This window comes from Dreissena polymorpha, chromosome 1, assembly GCF_020536995.1.
Source record: "Dreissena polymorpha isolate Duluth1 chromosome 1, UMN_Dpol_1.0, whole genome shotgun sequence".
Classification (NCBI taxonomy): domain Eukaryota; kingdom Metazoa; phylum Mollusca; class Bivalvia; order Myida; family Dreissenidae; genus Dreissena; species Dreissena polymorpha.
In genome coordinates, this window is record NC_068355.1 from 98,235,470 (window position 1) to 98,251,354 (window position 15,885).

A 15,885-nucleotide genomic window follows, 5' to 3' on the forward strand; every position below is an offset into this window, starting at 1 on the left:
ACAGTTATTGAAAGAAGACAGAGGGAGTCGTTTTCTCAATTTTTACAATTACATGAAAGACCTCCGATGCGCTCACGTTCTGGTACACCCCCAATTGTTCGCCAAAATATACAGTTGTCGCGATTTGAACCCCAGCACGTGGAAAGTCTACTTTCAAAGCAAATAGACAAACATTCAAATGAAAAAGACTGCACGCCATTTAGCTTAAAAAACAGTGGGCCGACTCTCAGAGATACACCTAAAGATAATAACGTAAAAAGTAATGCTTCGGGTGAAGTAAGGCCACAGAGAAGTTTATATGTATCACCTCGACGTTTTAGTCGGAGATCAGGACCTAGCGTGTCTTTAAATGAATCTGAAAATACCATTTGTTTTGATAACCCTGATCAATACAATTCTGTACCGAACAGAAAATCAATAAATATGCCAATAAATACCAAATATACTAGACAATTTTCAAAAGAAAGAAACACTAAAGATGTTATAAAGGACAAAAAAGACGAATCTACAAACACAGATAGATTCTTTGAAAATATAATGCTTGTAAACTCTTGCACACAAACATACACCATTGAAGACAAAAAATATGAACGAGTTAAAACATGTTCACAGTGCGTTCAAACTGATTTTGCAGGCGAAACGAATGTAAATTCTTTACTATTCGAGAAAAACGAATGTAGCGAAGGAGATCTTACAAGATTACGTAGAGATATAATCATCATAGACCAAGAAAGCGATGTATCAAGCATACACCAAACATCAGTTGAAAGTGCATTCAAACCGGTCAAGCCAGATAAACAACTCAAATTGATTACATTTGGTCCGACTACCAACAATGTTTACATTGAATCAAACGAATATGTACCCGAAGATGCTTATCTATGTACTTTAACAGAAGAGTGTAACGATACAAAAGTGTGTGTTGAGATCGATCGAATGGTGTCTGACAAACTTGTTGGAAATGTGAAAAGCGACAAAAAGATAAAAGGCAAATCCTATGAAAGTGGTAAAAACAAACAATTACACTTAGAAAATAATCAGTTGGTTAATGAGGAAGACGACGGGCAATCTTTTATTCAGCAGCAGAAAAACGAGAAAATAAAATCTAAACGTAATCATAAATCAAAACTAACTATCAGAAAGACCAAAGAGAAACAACACAAATCAATTTCCGCAGCGCTCATCAAAGCTGGACGAACTGCTTCTTTAACGGATATCCTTGATAGTCACGAGAACGTGAAAGTCCGTAAAATAGCAGGTACTGTGTCGAGATCTCTTGAAAATTTAGAAAAAATACCGGATGAATCTTTAAAAGAATCTCTTAAAAATCAAAATAAACATTCCGAGGCTTCCGAAAAACATTCGTCGAAACGGCCTCCTAGACTTTCATTAGCAGCTATCGTTACCCTTAAATCTAGGCTTAGTCGTCTAAGAAAGGCAAAGGAGGCGAAACATATTACAAAAAGCATTGATACTTCCGAAAGAAATCATCAAGTTCTGCGTGTAGATAATTGCCACAAAGCAAATGATGATTTAGATTTCAATGTCGCGAAGGTTTATTTTCAAAATGAAATTAATTCAAGTATTGGCAAAATGTCCCCCTCTAATGAAAAAATAATAGATGTCCATTCGGATATAACAGGCATAGTGTACGAAAGTAAAATATCATTTGCACCATTCCCCGACGACAACATTACAGAGGAAGAACTTATTAAACAACGCCAACGGAATACACGCCTTACATCAAGGCGAGAAAGTAAGGTGCGACAACGACAGAAAAAAGTTATTAACTGTTGTAAAAAGTTTGTTGCTTTTTTATTTTCCCATATCGGACTTTGTTCACTTGTTGTTGCTTACTGCATACTCGGAGGAATTATATTTCAGAAGTTGGAAGGAAGTTCGGAACTAACGAAAAAGAGAGAAATGGCTCAAATGAGACTTAATTTTACAGAAAGAATTCACAGATTAGCATTTGAGACTACGGTTACGAAGGGCAGCAGGGAACAGTTTAAATCAGATGTGAATTTAATCTTAAAAGAGTTTTCTGTATCAGTGTATAAACAAACTAAAGAAGCGGGATGGGACGGTAAAGAGATTGTGTATACTGAAAATGGTGACAACACAACTGAAGAGCAACCAGAACAGTGGTCATATCCCAGCTCAATGTTGTATGCTATCACCGTCATGACAACAATCGGTATGTAATTTCCCGTGTTAACATGAAAAACGTAATAATTACAAATGTAGATTTATATTTAGTACTAATATTACTATTGCCTCCTTTATTTAAACTTACCCACATTACATAAACATCTGTGTGTCGATTTTGAAATAACAAAATATAAAGCAAACATGCATATTTTAATAAAAAGTAAAATAATGTATTTGATTAATATGGCCCATTTGTTTAATATTGGCTGGTGTACTAGAAAAATGTTACTATTTCTTCATTCAAATAAGAGTATTCGTTTTAAAATAGAATCTTCTGATTTTTATTATGACTGTTACCGATGGGTTCAATTTGAAAATGATATGAATCCTAACTCTATACAAATACAGAATATTTATTGAAACTTATTTCGAAATTTTAAGAAAATAACAAATGCTTCTTTGTGACTTACGTAACAATAAATGTCAGAATTAAAAAAAAACACACTCTCAAGTTTATCAGTTATCGTGCAGTTTCAAACAAGATAACGATAAATAGAGCGCTTGCATGGGCTTTGATTAAAGCATAGAACTTATATAACAGTTTCCTTGTGGTAGTACACGCTGTATTTAATTGCTTCGATTAGAGATACCGCAATAATGTTCCCATGATTGGTTTCGTTTAAAGAAGATTTTCAGCTTAGATTAATAACAATTAACATTTTGATCAATGAAATTATGAACAACCGATGCACGAGCATTATTTAATAAACGCTTTTTAAATTGCTTAAAATATCGAAATAGTTCACGGAATGAAATTTTAATTATAACTTTGATTATAAAAATATACAAATAATACAGTTATAACTGTAACACGTAATATTTCTACCGTACATTGTAATATTTAATTTGGATAATACCCCACAGGAAAACAGCAACAACATCAGCATTAAAAGCAAAAAACAAGGCAACAAAAAACAGACAATTTACCTTGGTTCTTTCATTGAAAAACGCAATTCATGTCATGTACCGCATTTAATATGTTCCACGTATACTAGAACACATTTAAAAACTGACGGGTTATGTTTACTTCGATATCTCAGATTTTGAAAGAGGTTGAGAAAAACCAACTCGTGCACAAGAAATCCTATGAAATCAACAGCTTGTGTGTGTGTGTGTGTGTGTGCGTGTGTGTGCGTGTGTTAAACTCGTGTTTCTGTAAATTCTGAGAAATCAAAACCGTACGTTGTAAATGTGTTTATATAGTTATTGTATGTCAACAAACAATGCTATATTCTTAAACAAATGATGTCTTTGAAATCATACTTGCATGCAAAGACGCCAAAGCTTTTTGTGTCAGTGGCATAGGGGCAAAGAAGATGCATATCCAATTACATAGACATGTTTACTTTGATCGCGTGGGTTAGTAAGAAAATGTGTCATATGCGTCATGGAATTCGTTTTTGTTTTACATTTTGATATTCATTAACTCATGGCCAACCTGTTGTGTGGAATAATGAATTACACGAGTTTACGAAGTTTCCTTCTTACACTTACTAAGAACAATATTACGACACTCCTTATAATTTAGCAGGAGTAATTGGTATATGTGTACACGAGGCCTACATAGTTTACTGGCTATCAAAAAACTATATTATATATATATCAACTTATGCATGTTGTTGCTGTTGTTTTCTGACAAAATTAAATTAACATGATAAATAGCATCGAATCTGTAATAAACTTTTTTAATTATATTTGTTTAAATTGCTATCATAAAACTATTGTCTGACACATTATCAGGACAGAACAAATATTGTCATGTGTTTGTAATGAAATGTTCGCATTTTTTAACTTTTAATTACTTTAAATTATCAGAAGGTTTAACGGATGATGGTCACACATTAGTTCAATCTGACAAGAACCATTCCGAGTTGTTCCTTAATTGAAACTATGTGTAGAATACAAAATGGGTGTCAAACAAGACATTTTAAAACACATTTTTATTCAAATCAATCTATATTGCATTTTGAGTATTTAATCTTTGCTGTTAATCGTTTAAAATTTATATTACACGTGCTTTATTCATAAATCAATACCCACATCATTAAAAGTAAAACTATAAAGACACATTCGACAGAAAGAGAAAAGAACAAATAAAACAGAGGAACAGTATATGACTACTAATTAACAGCATTTTGTATAGAAAAAATATACACCAAGCTTCTAACTATATAGAAAATGTTAGTGAGTCATAACGCCTCAAGAGACTTTAACGATATCCCCAACACAGTAAATGAATGTCAGATGCACCAGCAGGAGAGAACACTCACGAGTGTGATTTTATAAGTGCTTTAAAAAAAATGAACATAAAAGTAAGAGCAGCTCCTTTCTTAACATTATACTCATCATTCTGCCGGAGCAATCAAGTCGAACATATAGATTGCAAACAGCACCGACGTTCAGTACAGATTATTTTTGTAATAAGAAATGAAGTCCCGAGACTTTACTCTTATTGAATAAGAACAGTGACTTATGTACATCAGCCCTTTTTCGAGTGGGATCATTTACATGGGAGACAATGGTCCAGTTATTCAGAAAGATACTTTGTAAATTAATCTCTCGTATAACTGCTCAAATATTTTAATAAGTTATGTTGGTCGTTTCGTTTCAGTCAAAATTGGCCGTTACAAGCTTTTGTTTTTCATATTATAACGATTTCCAAGGTGTTAACTGCACGGGCTTTGATATACTTAAATTATCAATCTTTCTATTAGGCTACGTATAGGTCGCATAATCTAAAGTCGTTTTAATTCAAAATGTTCGCTCCATTAGACCAATCTTATTAGACCAACAAGTTTTGTAGAGTTTATTTCAACATACATTAGGCTTAAAGCACGTGAGTACACACATATGACAACACAATATATACACAGATGGTCAATGACGAACAGAATGTTTAACGAAACTTAGATGAAAGCCTTAATACAAAAATATGTATACACTCTGAACCTAGATGAAAGCCTAAATGCAAAAATTTGTATACACTTTATCGTTTTTTATATTTTTATTTTTTATATTAAATAGATAAATAAATGTAAGTACGTAGAGAGAAACTATTGATAATGTTAGTCAGCTCTCAATTTATTAGCTTTAAAAACAAAAAATATATATATTTCGTACATTTTTTCATTGTCCGTCTGTAAGAGGCCAATAAACATTTATAGGATTTTTTATCCTTTCAAATCAGCATTTACTTGGCATTCAAATACTAACCTCCACATTTTTCCCGACTAGACTACTTTCTAATATCATCTTGCCTCATTAGAAACGCTCGAAATTGCTCAATAAAATCTGGCTTCAAGTCAGACCATTCCATTGTTATCCTAGACATACATTTTGATTTGATTGAAAAAGTTCCAGACTACTTTAAGCTTAATAACTCGTTATTTTTTGACACAGATTACAAATTAAAGATTAAAAATGCAATTACAGAAGCTGTCCATTTCAACAATGACGCAATTCCTAATATATTATGGGAACGTATTAAAGTCAGGGTCAGAGATGAGAGCATTACATTTGCGGCAAACAAAAAGAAACAAAATATCAAAACTGAAAAAAACTAGACTAGAAAATAACATAAGAAATATGGAAAAACAACTCGAAAGAAACCCAAACGATGCAATACTTAAGCAACATTACAAAAAAAGAAAAAAAGATGCATACAATGCATTGAACGAAGAAAAAATATAAGGTTTTCTAATAAGATCTAAAGCTGAATGGATTGAAGGGGCTGAAAAATATACAAAGTTCTTTGCTAATTTTGTATCCGAAAGATCTGAACAAAAGGTGATAAAACAACTAAGGATAAATGATACATAGAAAATGACCATGTTAAGATACTTAAATAAATAAAAGAATATTACTCAAGCCTTTATACACCTGATATCTTACAGACATTTTTAAACACATTTTTATTCAAATCAATCTATATTGCATTTTGAGTATTTAATCTTTGCTGTTAATCGTTTAAAATTTATATTACACGTGCTTTATTCATAAATCAATACCCACATCATTAAAAGTAAAACTATAAAGACACATTCGACAGAAAGAGAAAAGAACAAATAAAACAGAGGAACAGTATATGACTACTAATTAACAGCATTTTGTATAGAAAAAATATACACCAAGCTTCTAACTATATAGAAAATGTTAGTGAGTCATAACGCCTCAAGAGACTTTAACGATATCCCCAACACAGTAAATGAATGTCAGATGCACCAGCAGGAGAGAACACTCACGAGTGTGATTTTATAAGTGCTTTAAAAAAAATGAACATAAAAGTAAGAGCAGCTCCTTTCTTAACATTATACTCATCATTCTGCCGGAGCAATCAAGTCGAACATATAGATTGCAAACAGCACCGACGTTCAGTACAGATTATTTTTGTAATAAGAAATGAAGTCCCGAGACTTTACTCTTATTGAATAAGAACAGTGACTTATGTACATCAGCCCTTTTTCGAGTGGGATCATTTACATGGGAGACAATGGTCCAGTTATTCAGAAAGATACTTTGTAAATTAATCTCTCGTATAACTGCTCAAATATTTTAATAAGTTATGTTGGTCGTTTCGTTTCAGTCAAAATTGGCCGTTATAAGCTTTTGTTTTTCATATTATAACGATTTCCAAGGTGTTAACTGCACGGGCTTTGATATACTTAAATTATCAATCTTTCTATTAGGCTACGTATAGGTCGCATAATCTAAGTCGTTTTAATTCAAAATGTTCGCTCCATTAGACCAATCTTATTAGACCAACAAGTTTTGTAGAGTTTATTTCAACATACATTAGGCTTAAAGCACGTGAGTACACACATATGACAACACAATATATACACAGATGGTCAATGACGAACAGAATGTTTAACGAAACTTAGATGAAAGCCTTAATACAAAAATATGTATACACTCTGAACCTAGATGAAAGCCTAAATGCAAAAATTTGTATACACTTGATCGTTTTTTATATTTTTATTTTTTATATTAAATAGATAAATAAATGTAAGTACGTAGAGAGAAACTATTGATAATGTTAGTCAGCTCTCAATTGATTAGCTTTAAAAACAAAAAATATATATATTTCGTACATTTTTTTCATTGTCCGTCTGTAAGAGGCCAATAAACATTTATAGGATTTTTTATCCTTTCAAATCAGCATTTACTTGGCATTCAAATACTAACCTCCACATTTTTCCCGACTAGACTACTTTCTAATATCATCTTGCCTCATTAGTAACGCTCGAAATTGCTAAATAAAATCTGGCTTCAAGTCAGACCATTCCATTGTTATCCTAGACATACATTTTGATTTGATTGAAAAAGTTCCAGACTACTTTAAGCTTAATAACTCGTTATTTTTTGACACAGATTACAAATTAAAGATTAAAAATGCAATTACAGAAGCTGTCCATTTCAACAATGACGCAATTCCTAATATATTATGGGAACGTATTAAAGTCAGGGTCAGAGATGAGAGCATTAAATTTGCGGCAAACAAAAAGAAACAAAATATCAAAACTGAAAAAAACTAGACTAGAAAATAACATAAGAAATATGGAAAAACAACTCGAAAGAAACCCAAACGATGCAATACTTAAGCAAAATTACAAAAAAAAGAAAAAAAGATGCATACAATGCATTGAACGAAGAAAAAATATAAGGTTTTCTAATAAGATCTTAAGCTGAATGGATTGAAGGGGCTGAAAAATATACAAAGTTCTTTGCTAATTTTGTATCCGAAAGATCTGAACAAAAGGTGATAAAACAACTAAGGATAAATGATACATAGAAAATGACCATGTTAAGATACTTAAAGAAATAAAAGAATATTACTCAAGCCTTTATACACCTGATATCTTACAGAATTATAGTGACAATAGTCCTTTTTTGAAAATGTTGTAAAACTGTCAGATGAAGATAGACCAAAACATCTCGAACGATTACGAATGTTTCAATTCTTTGAACGAAATGAAAAATAATAAGAGCCCAGAATCGGACGTTTTGACAATTGAATTTTACAAACTTTTTTGGAATGATATTAAGCAGTATCTAATTAACTCATTAAATTTTTCATTTCAACACGGACATTTAACCCAACTTCAAAACCAAGGAATAATTTCACTGTTGCTGAAATAGGAAAAAAAAATTATCCATAAATAACTGGCGGCCCGTGTGTTTATTAAATGTGGATTACAAAATTGCAACAAAATCGATTGCAAAAAGATTAAAAATATTCCTTAAAAAGTTCATAAACTATGACCAAACAGGATTTATCAAAGAGAGATATAATGGGGAAAATAAATGAAATAATCGACAAAGTAAATGACAATAACAAACCTGGACTCATTTTCTTTTCAGACTTCCAAAAAGCCTTTGATAGCCTGGACCACACTTTTATGTTCAAATGCCTAGAAACTATGGGGTTCAGTCAGTCTACTAAAAATTGGGTTAAATTATTTTATATTTTATTTTATTATTTGATAATTGTTTTACATTAAAAAGGGCGCAAGACAGGGATGTCCCCTCTTACCATACCTATTTATAATCTGTATAGAATTTTTCGCTAACAATATAAGACATAATCAAAATATTAAAGGAGTCAAAATAGGCAACATTGAATATAAAACACTATTTGCAGATGATGCATGTTTCCCACTGGATGGCAGCCAACAGTCCTTTGAAAACCTCATCATTACCATAAACATTTTTTTCGAACATATCAGGATTAAAACTAAATAATAACAAGTGTTCAATTATGACACTCGGTTCATTAACTAATAAAAAAAATTGCCCCAAAGGAAAATTCAAATGGCATTGCGAACACGCAACAGCGCTGGGGATTCAACTGTATAATACAACAAATGCAACTACGGAATACAATATTTAAAAAATACAAGAATTTAACAACTATTTACAAAAATGGAAGAAATGGAATCTTTCCTCAATCGTAAAAATTACTGTTCTTAAAATGTTTGCTATACCAAAAATAATATATCCACTTACAGTCGTAGAAGGCCCAAATGAAAGTATATTCAACGAACTTAAAACAAAAATGTTCAAATTTCTTTGGAACGAGAAACCTGATAAAATTAAGCAACCACAAATAATACAAGGCAACAAACAAGGTGCGCTAAAAATGATTGACATTGAAAGTTTTATAGCTGGGTTAAAGGCAAGCTGGATCAAACGTTGAATATTCCAGTCGGAATAAAAACTGACGGCCCTGTACATTTATTTTTAGAAATCTATGGCAACGTTTCCATTTTGAAAATTGTATAAAGCCAAATGATATTAAATCATTAACCATTTAATCCTCATTTCTAAAAGAAATTTTAATTTCTTGCGCTAAACTAAATATCCAAAGAAATATAGATAATAAAGAAATATAAATAATTTGGAATAATTCACTTATCAAAAACAAACACACTGGTCTTCTGTTTTACAGACATGACAGAGGTATCGACCTTGTGGAGCATTTGTATTACTATAGAGTTCGAGAAATTTACACTTTCGATCAAATTAAACAACTATATTTTTAAGAAAATACCGAATTTCTGAAATATTATACATTAATTCAAAGTATCCCACTACATTGGAAAGAGAAGATGAAAACAGAACACCTTATTTCACTGATCAACAAACAAACAAAACTATGTAAATTTATTTACTCCAAGTTAGTCCTATTAAAAAGTCCAGAAACAGTTAAATCCATTATCAAATGGGAAACATATTTCGAAAAAGAACTGGATTTTAAAAGTATCTTTCTTAAACCTCTATTGCTTACAAACGATACAAAATTGAGAGAATTCCAATGTAAATATATAATGAGATATTTTCTTACAATAGCTTTTTACTGAAATGCGAGCTTAAACCCTCCAATTTATGTGATTTTTGTTGCATGATGATTGACTCAAATAATCATATGTTTTGGGACTGCACAACAATACAAACATTCTGGCATGATCTTCTATTTAACATTGAAACAACAATTAATAAACACAGTGGAATTGACTACACATACGAAAAAAATAGTAACTTGATCATATTTGTGTTTTTCATGTAATATTTATTATTTATATACATCTTATGTAAATAAGTAAACACTGGGCATTCAAGTAAAAAATTAATTCGTCCTCAAGAACGTTAGTGTTTGCATTTTCTGTTTTAAAAAAACGTATCTATTTAGGATTGTTCCATCACAATGCTTCCACCTCTAGTCTGTTTGCTGATGCTCTTAAACGAGATATCACAATTCTAAATTTTGAAACATTTACTACATTTAAATATTGTTTGTACTTAAAGCTGCCGTAAAGGCTGTATGTGTTGTTAATTTAAAACGTTGAATATTTTCGTATGTAAGTTATTTCCCATTTATGATTTTTATTATACTGCTATAATAGAAAACGTACCATTGTGGGTCAAAAACGACATCAAAAACCGATACCATGAAATCTTCACCGTATTATGCGTGCTATTTGCCAACTGACTGGGGCGAGGTTGCAAGTTTTCCACCGACTTACACCTACTGTGATGACGGTGGTTAAATATTCATATCTATCATCATGTGTGTGATTAATACAACAGCTTTTCCATCGAATGTTGAGTATCAGGGGAAACTTTGTTTTCTAACTATCTACATTGAGATGGTTCTTATTGATGGTTTTATCATAGTCTTTGCAAGAAGAATGAAGAAAGATACTCGTCTTGACCAAATACAGGATTATTGTCTATGTACGCATTTGCGGATTGGCGTGTATTGTTTTTTTTATTGAATATGAAATATTTTTTAATAACGAATGGTGGTTACAAAAGTCAATTGTTTATTGAATATAACCGAAACTATAAAAAGACAAAAATGCTGTACTTCTACGTTAAAAATGTAATTGTTACCCGTCAACGTTAACATGTAATAACATTGCCATTGTGGAGTTTCTTGTTTAGTTATGCGTGGTTCTGTATTTTCTTCAAATACTCATAACTGCTTTCATGGCAAAGATTAAACCTTTGACGCATGTGGATAACTTAATTCACAACATTTAGTCTGGAATTCCGTGATAGCGTAAGTGTTAGACCCAAACGGATGAAAACCGCAAATCATAGTTCAATCTGGTAAAACTTTAAAACTCTTATACCAAGTTTAAGTCGTTTCAGCTCGTAAAAATAGAATTAGGAGGTAATTATGTAATATTTTTTGTTCTCGCGAAAAAGTGTAAAACTATACTATTAAATTGTTATTTGATCGTGGAATGAAATAAGCTGTGTATCTTAATATCTCGTTTTCAAACAGATCATTGCTTCGAACAAATGCATCGTTTAATGTTGCAGATATAATACATATATATAGCTTTATGGTTATTTTAAACTTATTCGAAACTATCATGTTTCAACAGTAGCTGCAATATGGCGTAGTTCTGCGATGTTTTTTTTTTAAGTTTTCAGAACATTTCAATTATAATAAAGATTTTAAAATGTTCATAATATAATGTTTGATTTATCTAACGTCTAATTTTATAATGAGTACACAGGAAGTAGTATTGCATTATGTACGTTCAGCATAGGGATTAAAATCTGTAGAAAATACACAACAAGCTTACACAGATAATTAATGCATAACATTATTCAAACTGTTCATTTATTTTCAAAGTGGCTGCATTGTAAGTAGGCCTAAAGGTTCTGGTGAACATTTTTGTTTGCTATAGTGCTTATTCATTGGCAGACGCTTCTATATGTTAACGTTCTGGCGGAATGTTTTACATTGACACTTTTATGTACATAATCAAGTTATTAGTTCTTACTTATCAATTAGCAGACTGCGTCAGTGAAACCACTTTGGTTCGTGAGGAATCAGCCATTTGAGAGACTGGCAATCGTTTTCGTTTGCAATTTGCCTGTAACAGTCTATCCGAATTATGTATGCAAATCTACATACATGTTGCGGTTTCATTGGTAAATTCGTTTGCTTCAATTCGAATCGCTTTTCGTTCGCGATATTTATAAAGTAAAGTATATAAATATCCTGAATCAGCATGTTTTCAGAAGATTGTATATATCTCTTCTTTGAAAGAATGACTCTGATTATAACATTCAACAAAGTAAGAATTCCTTATCGTAAAATTGACTGATTTATAAAAGAAGACTTCAAATATGTCGCAAATGTTCATGTTTCAATTTATATCTTACAAAACGGGTACGATTATTTGCAAAACAATCATTTTACAAATTTAGCATTGTAAATAGTATCATATACTGCTATTTTGCGTGTCTTTAAAAGTTATAAGAAGAAACAATCGTTATACTTTATCTAAGTTATAAACCAAACCAAGTGTTTAATGGATTTTCCACAAAACACAAAGTCAATTTAATTGAGACGTACATTTTGAATTGGTGGTTCATGAAATATATTGCAAACAACTGTTTCAGCGATTAACTTAATATGCCTCCTTTATCACACACATTTATCTCTTTAATTGCAACGAGATAATTTTGTTAAGCGCGCGCTGTGAGGCAGATGCTTACTAAAATGATTTATAGGCAATAATTAACTTTATTTTTTTGCAACTGAAAAACAAGTGAACCAGATAATGGCACGAGAAAAAAAAAAGAAAAACATCATTTTAATTATTAAATGCTTCTGATGAAATTTAAATATGTACTTAAATAATTGAAAACGTAATTTTACCTTGAAAAGGAGGAAAAATAATAACATTAATATCGATGTGCTCGAAAAATAAGCTTGACTTATCCAGACAAATAAAAAAGTGTAATGCGTTTTGTTGTGTGTTGTGTATGATTGAAACCGAATAAGTATAAGTTTCCGTAGACACTACGCATGCTGTTATCGATGCAAGCCACATACAAAGTGATATAATACATGGTCCGCCCGAACATAAACCCTCAGATGCTTCATTGTTATCATTTCTTATCATTCTGAGACAAAAGTAATTTGTACCAAATGTCTAGATTATGACGCACGAAATTATTAGTATGCTTACTAGAACAATATCTTCTCACGTACTGCGCGTTTAATCTACCTCGATGTTTAGTGGGTTTTTTTCAATAAAATTTATATGCAAAACGAACATGAACAAGGAGGAAATATGCTACTCTGTTCAATTTGTGTATTTGTATATAACCCAAAGTAGGTAAGCATACATAATGTATAGCTCCCCCCCCCCCCTAACCTATTAACCCATTTATGCCTAGCGTCTAGAAAAAAGACCTTGGCAAACAGCGGAGACCCAGATAAGACGCCGCATAATGCGGCGTCTCATCAGGGTCTGCGCTGATTGCGTAAAGGAATTTCTGTAAGAAATATTCTCAATGTAAAATTAAATATACTAGACATCCCTAATTTTGGAAATACATTTATCCAATTTAGAAGGATGGGAGAGTCCCCTAGGCATAAATGGGCCAATCATAACCTGCAAGTACCTATTCATATTTTAATACTAGTACATCACATTGTTTGTATATACATATCGATTTAATCTGCTCATTTCAGGTTACGGTCATGTGGCGCCAAAAACAGACGAGGGGCGAATAATGACCATAGCTTATGCCTTACTCGGCATCCCACTCACCCTTCTGTGCCTCACAAATATCGGCGACCTGATGGCTCACGGTTTCCGAAATCTCTACGGCAAGGTCTGCTGTGGCCTCTGCTGCATTCTTTTCAAACCACGACGCCGGCGACGACACGATCCGGAACGAGGAATGACGACTCAAAGTGATAGGATTATCTTGCAAAAGGAAGGCAGTCACACCGGACCGATACAAGTGCCTACGTCAGTGTGTCTATTACTTATGACATCATATATAATGCTAGGCACGTTTCTGTTCGCGTATTGGGAGAATTGGGACATTGTGACGGGGACGTATTTCTGCTTTATAACTCTGAGTACCATTGGCTTCGGTGACGTGGTTCCGGGTGTGAGCTCATCTGACTGGGATAAGTCAGAGAAACTTGTGCTATGTGCTCTTTATCTGATCCTTGGATTGTCCTTAATCGCCATGTGCTTCAACCTCGTACAAGAGGACGTAAAAGCCAAGTGTAAATGGTTAGGAACCAAACTAGGAATTATTGATGCACCTGTAAGTTCTGTGTAATATTTTATCTGTAATATACGGACATTTAAACAGAAGACGATCCTAATATTGTTTTTGAAGCAAAAACATATTTGCGAAATTGCATTATTAAAGATCACGTGCAGTGATTGTCGAAAGTAAACTTAGTGTAAATAATGTGTTTAAAATGTAACATTAATTTGTTTTCATGAAGTGAAATATGTCACACACCGTTTTCGTTAACTCGTAAATGTTTCCCTAAATTACTCATTTTAAGGTGTTAGATAAAATGTGTCAAATGATCAACTACAAATGAAAGAAAATATATGCTCATATTGCTGCGTATAGGAAAATATGCCTTGTTAAATAACATTGTTAAAGTTTATTTGTTCTCTTCCCCAAGAAATTTATGAACAAAATGTGTTTGTCATTTCTTATATGTTATATGTAAAACGTTTGACGTGAAGATAAAGATAACGCGTTCACACATTCTTGAGAGTACAGTAAGTACTTGAAGACTCTGCTGCGGATTATTTTAGTGTTGGTTTCTGTATCCACCTTGTTTCATTGCGGGTAATGAGTCATCAAGATGAACCGTACAAACTATGTCAAACAAATGGCGCCGGTACTGCGAAATGTACTTAGCAAACATCGCTCGTATTAGATTCGTACATTGACCTCTATGTAGAACATTCCGGAACATAGCTACGTAGTAACGATGGGCAATAAATGTAATTATGTTATTGTAATTAAACAACAAGGGATGGTCAGCAGGTCCTATAGAAAAACGTGCATAATACAGTGATGTAGTTTTCTGGCTTCAGTGCTTTCCACAGGATTTTTGTCAGGCGCCCCGGAGCTGATAGGGGTGGTTCGGGAGGGGTGTCCCCTGCCGACGTTGATTTTTTTTTTATTTTACGTGTCAATTCACGTTCTGTGGCGCGTTATAACTCAAAGAAAAACAGCGTCAAAAGACGTCATTTGGTGCGCTATGACGCACCAAATTTCAAGAAAATGCCCTAGTCATTTAAAAAAAATAATATTTTTTTATATTGTTTAATTGTTTTAAAACTTAACCGCACAAATAGTAAAATCCCGACTCGAACGATTCCCAAATTGCATTCGTTTCATCCCGACTCTATTACTGTATACTAAACTACTTTTCAAGTTTCTATTTATTACCCGGTAATCCCGTTTATTCCGTTTTTATAAATCACTTTCTGGTAAATATTTACGATAAAAGCTCTCAATTATTCATTTAACACAAACTTTTCCATTTTTCTATAGTATCAAATAAATGTTAAGTGACTATTTATAGATTTGATGAAATTTTGCCTCTGAACATGCGTCAATCCCCTGACGTGTTGTGTTCTTGTTAAAACGCTCAATACACGCACAATACACATGACGCGACGCTGTACATGCTGCATAATTTTCGCGCTCTTTTTAATTGAAAAAAGATTCGACACAAAATAAATTTGCACTGCTAATTTGAAGCAAGAATATTTTAACGTTGCGGTAACATTTAAATTCGGAAGTGTGTTTCGGATTAAAAACGCGTTAACATCGACTTACGGGAATGGGTTTCGGATTACAAATTTAATTATT

The 15,885-nt window shown here is 32.4% G+C and overlaps 1 protein-coding gene across 1 annotated transcript in view; it reads left to right on the plus strand.

Annotated features, from left to right (window-relative positions):
* Positions 1–14,690, plus strand: part of LOC127841952 (uncharacterized) — a 22,159-nt gene extending 7,469 nt beyond the window's left edge. Inside the window, exons 2-3 of the mRNA XM_052371144.1 lie at positions 1–2,197; positions 13,715–14,690. The exon at positions 1–2,197 is cut by the window's left edge and continues 787 nt beyond it. Coding sequence (XP_052227104.1) covers positions 1–2,197; positions 13,715–14,319 — 2,802 coding nt within the window. The 3' untranslated portion in view covers positions 14,320–14,690. The remainder of the gene's footprint in view (positions 2,198–13,714) is intronic.
* Positions 14,691–15,885: the final 1,195 nt, after the last annotated feature.